At 40.5% G+C, this 12,416-nt stretch overlaps 1 protein-coding gene across 1 annotated transcript in view; it reads left to right on the forward strand.

Annotated features, from left to right (window-relative positions):
- The window catches only part of pde4ba (phosphodiesterase 4B, cAMP-specific a), a 175,290-nt gene that overhangs the window by 24,418 nt on the left and 138,456 nt on the right, over positions 1-12,416 (forward strand). The window contains exon 2 of the mRNA XM_085774853.1: positions 1,246-1,341. Within this exon, the coding sequence (XP_085630979.1) occupies positions 1,300-1,341 (42 nt within the window). The 5' untranslated portion in view covers positions 1,246-1,299. The remainder of the gene's footprint in view (positions 1-1,245; positions 1,342-12,416) is intronic.

The following is a 12,416-nucleotide window of genomic DNA, read 5'->3' on the forward strand; positions in this document are numbered from 1 at the left end:
CCAGTTGCCGTGCGCGGTGTGTTCAGGTGCAGTGGGAAAAGCTACCGTTTGTGTCATACAGACAGGAATATCAACTCTTTACTTGCTTCAAGTAAAAAAAACTTCTCGGCGCATGTTTGAGTGGCCACCTGACGCTGTCTGTGGAAAAAAATGTACACTTGAAGCAAGTAAAGATCGATATTCCTGTGTTTATGACACAAGCGGTAGCTCCTACTGCACCTGAATACACCAGCACTGCAACTTCGGGCTCGCGCGAGACTCCGGGAGACTTTGAATTAGATCGACTTTTACAAACATGTCGGCTTGCTTGAAGTAAATAAACTTCTCGGTGCATGTTTGAGTAGCCATCTGATGCTGTCTGTGGGAAAAAAATGCGGCTTTGAGGGCTGGAAACAGCCTAAACAGCGGAACTTACATCCACTCCCATTCATTGCTGCCGTGGGGACGCGGGGACAGATGCAACTACCGCAAAACAGGAGCGATTAAACTGAAAATCTTCAGATTCATTCTTTTAGACCTAAAATGATATGAAAATACACCCCAGAGTTGAATTCGCCCGGAATTGTCCTTTAACATCTTGCAAAACATATTTTTCTTTTGAATTTACTTATTGTTTGCCATGTGTGAAGCAACGTAAATAAGGTTTATTGTTGTGATACATTTTATGTCTCTGCTTGCTTACCCATATTTTTATATAGTTAGTGCAAATCTAATTGCTCAAAGCAACAGCACCAATCAAACTCTGATAACTGTCATGTATTTTCATTGGCTCTGGGGAGTGATAGGAAAGGGACATAAAACAAGAATGTGCTCCATATGGGAGCCATCATGTTACCGGGTTAGCTCGCCAGCCTCTCTCCCAGTCTGTTACTTTTATGGGCCCTTTAAGGATCCTCCACATTATCACATAGCAGTACATCATGTGGGATTTGACTGCGCATATTATAACAGCAGTGTTATCATGTTGATGTACCGCTTACTGAATGTCCCCCAGCGGAGCAATATTGAAGACATGGCTGTTTTTGTTTTGACTGCTTTACTCCAGTCTTTCTCATAGAAACACAAGCCAGAAAGCATTAGTGTGTAGGGAACGTCATGTACGTTTTACATAAAGAAATATTGCAGAAATACTCCAAGGAAGTAACAGGTGGGTGGGGGGAATATTCAGGAAAACTCAACAGGATTGTTGTTTCATTGCAAAGGATGACTAACATATATCCCTTTTCTTATGTTTGTGTTTTGCAGGTGTGCATGTGAAGCTGTTCTGGTTGGGCAGCGAGGGAGATACTCTGGGGAAAGATGAGGAAGAGCAGGAGTGTTCTCACGGTGTCTCCCAACAATGTAAGTCATCATGTCTCTAAAAAAAAAAAAAAAAACCTCACTAATGAAATAACAGGGTGCGTATACCAGACATCTATCTAACAGCTTTTGATGGCACATGTAATCAGGGTTTCATTGTGCTAAGTTATTCATTAATTATAGTGGTAGTATCACAGTCACAGATAATGAGAGGGAGATGTAAACACTGAGGAGCTCGCACACAGAAACTCCCTGACTGAAAGATATATTATTTGGCACAGTGTGTGGATCGTTGACATTTATGAGGCATTCAAGGGACAAAATCAGCTCGTGCTTCATGTAGTTTCCGGTGTTCGCTGTAACTGTGCAGCAGGACAAAAGAAAGTGTACGCAGGAGATGCAGAAGGGTGAACTGTCTTCACAGTGCACCCAGCCCTTCCTCTCTTCGTCAGTCACAGTGTTTTGACAGCTCTTGTCTGTGCTTTGCCTGTCTCTCTCTCTTTCTCTCCTCCTCCATTGTGCATCTCTGGCACAAAGTTTCTCTCTTTTGTTGGCTTTTTAGCTTCCATTGTGTGCTCTCCTCTCCTCTTGTTTCTGTTTCTGATCTTTCTCTCCACTTTGGCTCACAAGTCTTAAACATAAATGAAGTGATGTGACTCGACTCGTAATATTGTTTGCCGACGTTGTGTGGAGAACTATGTGCATTCAGCACAGCATATCCTGCACCGATGTCTTGATCTTCTCTTGCTATAATTGATATTTTTGTCTTTTTTTCATCACATAAAGGTTTAAACTAAACAAAAATGTAGGCAAATGTTCACACCAATTGATCCAAAGCAAAATAGAACCGATTGCAAAGTCAGTCACATTAATTTGTGGTAGACAGGTGTAGGGGCCCATAATGTCTGCAACACTCACACTTACATACATTGTCTACACACATACTGCATGGACAGAAACATGCAAATGCCCCTCACAATTGCTGTGGGTGTTTTTGAGTAATGGCAGCAAAAGTGTGGGCGTGCATGTGCATTACTCAGTCCTTCTCCGGCTCTTTTTGTCTCTCTCTGTCAGTCTGAACACATTGTACTCCCTTCATTTGAATAAGTTCTTTCTCTCATTTAATTACCTCACCTGTCTCTCTACTCCAGGACTGTTTCACACTCCTCTTATCTTTTTTTCTTAAGGATGTGCTCCTGTTAAGTTTTCAGCATTTTCCAAAAAAGAAACACACATGTCCAGTCCAGTGATTCACCAGTGTGTTTTTCAACCACTGGATCAGAAACAACAAAATTAAGGCCAAGCTGTTCCCAGAATGGCTCCTTTGCCCCCGGGGAGGGAGTCTGTCTAGCAAAGGGTCTGTCCCAGCTGTGATCACCGTGAACTACATCCCTCGAATCGACACGTCCCACAGTTTTGGTGTGTGAGGTGCCGACCGCACCTGAGCCAGCCGACCCCATCAATGTCATTGTCAGCAACACCACATGGAGAAGAGTTTTGGAGAGTGGTGATTTATATGCATGCAAGAGCTTGTGTGTATGTGTGTGTGTGTGTGTGTGTGTAGGTATACTGCAATAATAATCAACTTGACTATACATCATATACTATATATAATGATGGTAATTGTAGATGATTAATGTGAGATAGATAAAAGATCAAATGAATTAGTTGACTCTCTGCTCTGATGCATACTTCAGAGATCAAATGTAGTGTCGGGCCTGGGTGGAGCATGGTGTCACATTTTACGGCGGTTCAGTAGATTTATTATGGCACACTTGACTCGATATCTCCTGTAGAGCCTCAAAACATCATTTCACAGTTGTGTTGGGTTTCTTTTATCACAAGACAGACCTTTACAGAAAAAGCTTTGACATTGGAATCGGGACTGGCTCTGGTGCACTTAACATCAAGAGACGGGAATTTCTACTTTTCTAAAAATAGAGTTTGAAATTGTTCAGTTTGACTGTCCATTGCTACAAATCAACACTATTATGTGCATTTTTCCTTTAAGAGAAATATAATGTGTCTTTACAAATAGATTATTCCTGTGCTCATGTGTAAAAGTTCAGCATCTAGATAAATATCCCTGGGAGTTAGAAGATTGATTACCTCTCTTTTGTGTTTGATGTGTTGCTGGCTAGCATTAGAGACTGGAAGCTGGACTGTCTACCCTCACACCTCTAAAGATGACTGATGAACACATAATTGTTTCAATGATAAAGTGCAGAGGCAGAAAAGGAAAAAATTGTAGTTGTTGAACTCTTCAGGTCACCAATGTAGAGTGGAAGTATCAGGCAGGTGGGTAAATGTGGTAGCTGTGGGTCAAGAAGTCAGAATCTTTTTCAGTGAAGTTTTGAACCTGCAGTGCTGGGAAACCTGTACACCGTTAAGACATGCAGGTTAGATCTATGGCCTGTTGTCTGTCTCTATATGTCAGCCTGGTGATTGACTGATGACCTGAGCAGGTTGCACCCCGCCTCTCTGTGCCCTTCTCAAGGATAAGCAAGTATATTTGACGGCTGGATGAATCGTAAGTAAAGCCCCTCGGTCTTAGTCTGAATGGCTGATTAATAAAAATGAGAGAACTAAGACTTGTGATGATGGGACCGTGTGTGTGTGTATGCATTTAACCATATGCTGCAGGACAGGACGGTCTTGTGTATTTACAGTATATGTTTCAGTGAAAGCGTTAAGTGTTTTCTGAATCAATGAGGTTAAGTGTGCTGAGGTAGGACATTGTTATTGGATTTCAGCTCTAACAGAAGGGATTTGGTTTAGCTGGTGATGCTTAGCAGGGATTAGATTTGAGTGGTGTAAGCGTGTGCAGATGAGCCAGTGCGTGTTTGTGTTAATGATTTGGCCCATCATGAAGCTGACGTTCGGATTGGATTAGTTTGCTGTGTCGTATTTGCGTATGGATGGACGGTGCGTGCTGGTGATGATTAGCGTGCTGTATGCACACTGGCTGGATCTTTATACATTCATTTGAGTGGGACCAACTCCTGTCTGTCCTGTGGTTTGTGTTTTTTATCGAACTGTGGCGTGCTGAAGGGTAGATAGATTAAATAATGTCTCTGCGCCCTACCGACCTAATGACCTTATTCCCATGCAGATCACAGCTAACCACCTCTGATCTGATCAGCTCCAACTCTCCGTCCCTGTCTGACAGGGTGTGGATCTATTCCAGCGTCCGTCTGTGAGTGAGCTTGAATGCACATCGCCGTTTGTCTGTGACTTTGCATTTTTATGCAAGTGTACTTTCAGACTGCATCTCCATAATCGCATACACAGTGTCAGGTGCTGCAGGCAACCTTTCGCCAACGTTTCGCTTATCAAATTAAAATCTCTTTCAGAGGAAGTGTGTCTTTGCACATATCAAGTCCACTAATGTCATGTAAAATATTCATCTTAGGTTGTAGCTTTACTTCACCCTTTAAGCCTCATTGTCTTTCAATTATTGAACACAAATTATGTTCAAACATGGCGTGTAAATTTGCAATTTATCCAAAGTCCAATTTTATCTTATCAAAAGCATGGTCATTTTTTAATTACTAATATAGAGAAGAAACCATGTTTGACAGCTGAGAAAACCTTTTGACCTTTTTGAAATGTAATACTTGTATAATGTTGTGTTTTGATCAAAATAGATTTAATTAGATAGATAAATATGGAAATATATCACTTGACATTATAAATTGTGACACTGTGGTACATGCATTTAACATAAATATTAAAAACACAAAGCTAGTCAGAGGAACTAATCTAGATCCATTAACCCTTTTCCAGTGCATCATTCATGAAAACAATGTTGAGTTGTGATTCGGTGAATTACTTCTACTTACCTCACATGTCAATGAGCAAAACATCAGCAGCCAGTTCACTGACCTGCAATTTCAGTCCAACTCCAGTCCAAGCACTTTCTGAGAAATAAAACAGGCAACATGCAATTTTAGAGCAACATTTTGAGACTGAATGAAATGAAACAGTTTCGCTACCCACTTATAAAAGCCTGCACATACACACATACCCGCACACAAACAAACCCTCCTCTCTCGCTGCTCTGGTATTCACTGAACTGTCTCTTGGTTTGTGTCCTTTCATCACTTCTCCCGTTGCTCTGCACCCTGGTGTGCAGTAGGTCCGCTCGTAGCCAACGCGTATCACTTAAGCTTTGTTGTTTTTTTGTTCTTTATCCAAAATATCCTTCATTATGTTCATTGTAGGTTTTTCTAGGGTTTATGTCTCACTATCACTTTCTGCTCTATTCTGTTCATGAAGACAGACACATGCAATGGACCTGTTTTTGTTCAAATGCCAGTAATTATCTCTGTTTACATTTACCTGACAAGAGAAGTTGTGGTGTTATACGTTCACAAAACCTCCATTGGAGAAGGCTGGAATGGGTGATCAGGTAGCTAGCCTGTGTTCCTTAAAGAGGAACTATGCTAACTTTTTTTTTTTTACCTTCATTAAAAAGCTTCAGAGTAGTTGTGATGGTTAAATGACAGGGGACTCTCTGCCTCCCACGTAGCGTCTCTTAGCTGAAAAACAACCTTGCAAAAAAGCAACCAGACTTCCCCTCAACAACAAAAAAATCCCTGCCATAAAGGACCACCACCACAGTCGTATCAATACTGTGTGGTGATTAATTTAGCATAAAGACAGGCTGTGGGGTAACGTTTAACCTGGCTGAGGTCAAAACTAACTAAACTCACTAATTAACACATCTTTGCTGTGACTATTTTTTGACAAACTGGTTTTTCCTTGTGCCCTATCGTACCTCACCAAAACCAAACCACAGAAAAAGTGCAGATGAGAAAACGTGAATGAATCATGTTTGTAATGACGACATCCAACAGTTCTGGGAGGCACTGACTAGCAGCGTTGTCCCTGTCACAGGGTTGTGCTCATTTCGAAAGGCAATAACAAACAGCATGGCTGATGTTGTTTGTTTTTAGGACTTGTTGTCAGTCCTCCCCTTCGTTCTTTTAGTATTTTTCCCCCCTCCTCTCTGACTCTTAATCTCTCTTGCAGATTCTCTCACTTCTTTTAGCTTCCCATGTCTATAGCTCTCTCTCTCTCTCTCCGTCTTTCCATCACTGTGGCAGTTGAGTTTGTATTTACAGGGAGCACGGGTCAAACTGAACAGCTGTTCATTCTTCAATTAGAGAGCTTGGAAGCTGATGGTTGAATCTCTGCCAGCTAAAGCAACAATTCAACAGTTTTCTCCCTCTCTTTCTCTTTCTCTCTCTCTCCCCTTTCGTCTTGTCCTCACTGCCCTCTTTCATTCCCTCTCTCCCTCTTTAATGACGTCCACCTCACTTCCCTCCACTGTTTCTATATTGGTCATAACAAACACTGTAATCTTCCTCCACCCTCTCCATGTTTCTCTATTGTGTCTGGTCAGGACGAGTGATGCTGGTTACCACAGTAACAGCGGCTCCTCTCTCCCATGCACCTCAGGATTATATGAACTCTGACCTCTGGTACTTCCTCTGTCAGTCATGCTTTGTCATACTTGTACTGAATGTCCTCTTTTTGTAAAGCCAGTGTGGTGCATTAAAAAAACAGGACATTGTATTTTGTTTGGTTTATGAAATCTTGTTTTCTGCACGTTGCATCTAAATCAGTCAGAGATCCTGAGGATGTCTTAAACTGTGGCATCAAGTGTCTAAATTCTCAAGATATTTAGTTTCACATCAAATATGAGAAAGAAAAGCTGCAAAATCCTCATGTTTTACAATCTGAAACAGACTGGCATAGTTGCTTAAGAAAATGCCAAAATTATAATTTGTTACAGGTTATTTTTGAAATCTTAACTAGAACCAGTCTGTTTGTGATACACAGCCATTTCATCTACTCTTCTCCCTTGCTACTGACTAATCTTGGAGAAATACATGTTTTGGTAATGAACTGTCTTTTAACCCACAGCCAGTGTCATGTTTTAATGGACATTGGCAGCAACAGCATGAATACTTATTATATATACTAATTATGCGTACATTACTCGTGAATTTGATGCAGGAAATTAGTCAAAAATGTTCCTAAAGCTAAATAAAAATATGCAACCATTTATAATGCTTGTTTTGTCCAACGCTTTCTGCAATATCTGTAGATATTCTGTGTTAGCATAGAAGACAGTATGAATATTCACATTTTAATACCCAGTGCATTATGTCTTCATTGGAAATTTGACATATTCAACAAATACTAAATTAGCGAAGTCGTAACTCATTAACATTCTATTGAATTAGAAACCAATTAATGGACTGATTGTTTGAGTTCTACACTATTTTATTTGTGTAATTGGATTTTAGTGGTTTAAAGATGCATATAAAGATATGCAAGAGGTAGAAAAGCAGAAACTGTTGGCAGAATGGCTGATTAATGAATGTTTCAATTAGGCTGGAGATTTATTCATGTGTTAAATTCAGAACATGTTTACCATGGAGTGATAAAAAAGGATAAATCATCCTCTGCGGAGGGCAGGAAATGACTCTTAGAAATGAAAAAACCATGAACAGCAGAACAGCATGGATTCAGTCTGGATCTCAATCTGTTCCTTTGTTACGTCTCCCCGGTCTCTCCTGCCTCTCCAATAACCTCTCTGTGCATGCACACTAAATAAATGAAGCCGAAATTTCTTGAATATGGCCCTCAGCATATTACACCAAACGTGTTTTTTGTGCTCAGCCCGCCCCGACAAACTAAATTTATCACACGTCACACGCATTTTGCTATAGAGAGAGGGAGAAAGTAGGCAATTTATTTTATCTCATCTGAGACACAGGGATCAGGCTATTTCACAGCGATAAAGAAGAGATGATGATAAAAAAGAAAGAAAGGAGCGATAATAATTCACCAAACAGTTTTTATTAATATCCTGTTCTTCTATCAACCTCAGGGGAATATTTCATTCCTTTTACCAGCCTATAAATTGAACTGAATGAAGTATTAGTCCTGAAATGGCCTTTCTACGAAGACGACAACACTTGTTCTGTTATTGCTTGAAAACAATGTAAAGCCTTAAAGTGTTTATTCATTAAAAAAGAAAAAAAACTCTGACTCAGTTGAAGCCATTAACATAATTGCAAAAATATAAGATTTCCAGGCTGAAGAAGACATTTCCAGAGCAGCAGCACAGTGGCTCCCTGAGACCTCTTCACTTTTCCCACATCTTATTGTATTGAAGGTTTAATTTCAAACGGAGAACCATATTCACTCTTCAATCTATACTCAACCCATGACAACAAAGTGAAAACATGTTTCTAGCGCTTTTATTTTCATGCTATTATACTTTCTGGGGCCACCATAGTAACACACTAACACTGAGAACAAAGACTTCTGTGAACCAACGTTCTTTTTGTTCACATGTTGAAACCTTTAATCTGCAAGCCGTGAATTTATTTGACAGCATGGTCATTTATACATCTACCATTGTAGTTTTCTCTTCTTTTTTTTTTTCTTTTTTTTTTTTTACAGTGCTCATGTGTAGAAACTGTTCAGTATGTACAGACAGTATAGGGTGTATGTGCATATCGCTGGAAGCTCTGCTCTGCTGTAGATGAATATGTCCTTTTTCATACAATACTAATCAGTCTCTTTCAGTAGCTCCCCTCCTTTGCTGGTTCTCTGGCTCTCACTCATCTTACTTTCATTCTCTCCAGCTATCCCGCCTCCTCTCACTCTCTCTCTCTCTCTGCTTTATACACCCTTCTCTTCAAGTCCTCCCTCTCATACCTTGGACCAGCTGTTCCCTCCTCTCCTGCTGTCGTCCTCTCACTTACTTTCAGACCTTCCCTCTCTCCCTGTTCCTTACCACCATCCCTCTCTGTATTCCCTCTCCTGCTCTCCATTACCCCCCTCTCTGTAACTGATGGGAAGCAGGTGTTGTTTTCTCAACTCATCTCTTCATTTCCTCCCCGTTGTTTTGTTGCCTCGGTGTCAAAATGGTGAGAGTGCAGTTGGCGGGGGCGGGTGAGAAATGGGTGAGATGCCTGTCAAGAGTGTGTTGATAGGTATCTGATACATGTGTATAAGCAGATGAATTATTTTCTTATGATTATATTATCATGTATATATTTCTATGACGTTCTTCCTGGTATGATTATTATTCTCATTAAGTAATTAAATGCCAAAAAACAGATTTGATTTAAGTGGGCATATCATTAGTTGAAAAGTAAAAGTGATGTGTCACTGTTAAACAGATGGCTAGGAATCAGAAATTCAAACTTGTGTCATTATTAGACACAAACAGCTAATCAGGAAGCATTCAAAAATTCTGATGCTACTGCGTAAAAAGAAACAGAAAGTTGATCTTAACTTTCAAAGGAAATAAGCGAAATTAACTTAAAATGTGAGCCCTGTGCTCAGAGGGGTTTGTTTCAGCTGTAGTGCACCTGCGGTCATCAAGTCTAAGTGATTGGACTGCATGTGGAGGACCTGGCTCAATCCCTTGTAAGCCATGTTATTGGAAAAAGGCAGCAGCAGTAAGCCTGGTCTTCTCCCTGGCTGGTCCAAATGTGAACCACATGCTGTTCCAGCCGGAGGTGAGGAAAGTGGCCTGCATGGGGTTTGTTGTTGCTGGGATGGATTTCATCAAGAAGGGGCTGGAGGGGACATGGAGGCCCAGGAGGTCCCTGAAGTGGATCTGGATTTGTTTCTTATCCATCCTTAGGGAGTTGATGTAAATCCGGAGGTGCTTACAGGAAAGAGCCACATAACACCTACACTATTTGTAATGCATAGTGCAATGCATGCACACACACTTGTCTGTGCCTCACATTATGCAACATTTAACTTTTTTTTTTAGCAGATCTTTTGAATGACAATGGACACTAACAGAGAAAAGTTTCAGTGGTGTAAACTGGAATCAAGCCGGCTGATGGCTCTGCTGTGGCTGCGCTTGTCAGGTGGAAGGTGTCTGGTTTTAGAAAATTGATATAAACTAGTGCGTTTTAAAGTTGCAGACCACATATTTTTTCAATTGGCTGCACTTTTCAACACTTCTCCTTGAGAGTCTTTGTTGTAAACTCGCCATAAACAAATGACTCAAAGGGCAACTCAATGCCCCTTGACTGAACGTGGATATAAAGGCTCCTTCTTGCTTTGTTTATTCTTGTTAACACAGATATTAACCTGTATTGTTTGCTTTTCCATACTGCACAGTCATAAATCACACAATGGCAAAAGGTTGCTGAAGGTTACCGTTTGAACAAATGGCCAGTGGTGACTTTTCTCTGCCGAGGACGGTCTCAAAAGGCTGTGACTGATGTGTGCAGTATGATCTGGTATAAATTTAGATTTGACACAGCAGCACAGGTACATTATCATCCCTCTATTAATCTCATCCAGCAGCCTGGGCCCTGTGACCTGGCTACTGGGACTGTGTGTTTTGGTGTGTGTGTGAATAAAGTGCATAAGCAGATGAACAGGCATTGCTCTCATTTGTATGATGTGTATGTGTGTGTGTGTGTGTGTGTGTGTTTGAGACTAATGAGTATGCCACAATATCACTACTTAGCAGTCCCAGGAAGACAGAGAGCATGTGATAGTGCTGCAAATGGGCTAATGGACTTCTGCACCTGACCCTCCCTGCTCCTGCCCCACAGATACACACCCCACATACACACACAAACACACATCACAGCAATTGAAGGTCATGTAAGGATAGCAGGTAGAGTATGTGGGATGACTGAGAAGACTTTGTCTTATTCCATATTTTACTGTGGAAATTGATTTTAGGTTTCTCTCTCACCCGTGTGTCATTTAAGGAAGAGTGGGTAGAGATCTAGCCTGAAGTTTTCACCTGCTGTTGAATAAAATATTAGAATCACCTTCCAGTTTGATGATTAAAAACCATCACAGCTTTGAAAGTGACCACAGCTAGAAATCTGGTTTTATAATGATGAAAAGTGGAAAGATTTGAAATTACAGTACATTCACAAAAATATAACACAGTGTTACAATATGTCATAGACAGAAAGTTGCATAATTGATATTTCTTTCTGCCCCGAAGTTGCATGAAGACTACAAATTCTTGGATAAAATTCTGGTTTAGTACTTTTACTAAAACTTATGTTCAGACATAGTGTAAGGCAAATTTTAAATGTGATGCATTTTCATACAAAGTCAAACATGTAATCGGATTCAGTTCTGTGGCTCGAGTTGATGTGGAGATGGCTGCTTGTGGATGGAAAATATTACAACTAAGCTCTGAGTTCAGTCAGAAGCTGCCACTCCCACATACACACACACACACACACACACACACACACACACACACACACACACACACACACACACACACACACACACAGACACACACACACACACCCTGTCTCTTACAAATTACACTTCTGAACCATTTCCTCAGTTATGGTGGCAGCATAATCGCTGGCTTGATTTCTGCAGAATTTTAATGAATGAGCAGTGCAAGTGCAACATTTTATTAATGGCAACAACCTCACTGGGGGGTAAATGGCAGCCGTACAAAATAACAAGACTGTTACACCAGAGACTGCGGATTCATGTCCACAGTCACGACACCAGTTTAAAACTATCTTATATAATTACTTGAATAAATAAGTAGTTAAATATGCAAAATAATTAAATTGCAGTCACTCCTCTTCATTTACCAACTGTATCCATGACTTTCTGGACCTTTCCTGTCTGTGAAAATAGAAGGTGGTTAAAAACCTAGTCACGGCTTTGTGTCTGACTCAGACCAGTTCAATTGTTTAGAAGTTTCTATTGAATCACAGCTCTGTCTCTTTTTCCCTCTCCTACTGGTCGATGAAATGTTATGCCACCTAATGTTTTTGTGAAAGAAATTGAAGAAAAATAACTGTTTTATTTAAAGGAAAATAAAAATGACTGACATTCACATAAAAGGTTGCACTTGTTTAACTTTCCTGTTGCAACACGGCGTCCTTGAGAGGAAAATTACCTTCCTGTAACAGACTATAAATCATGTTTTCTGGAGCTGTGTGAAGTGTGGTCTCTTTTAAGGGCAGTTCAGTATGCTTTGGTATCATGTTGTTGATTAAGATTCAAATGAATCCATGACACTATCCTTGAACATATGGAAGCTGCTGTCATATCAGGGTCATTGTAAG

Source organism: Trachurus japonicus, chromosome 4, assembly GCF_045865225.1.
Source record: "Trachurus japonicus isolate A0001 chromosome 4, Traja_1.0".
NCBI classification, from domain to species: Eukaryota; Metazoa; Chordata; class Actinopteri; order Carangiformes; family Carangidae; genus Trachurus; species Trachurus japonicus.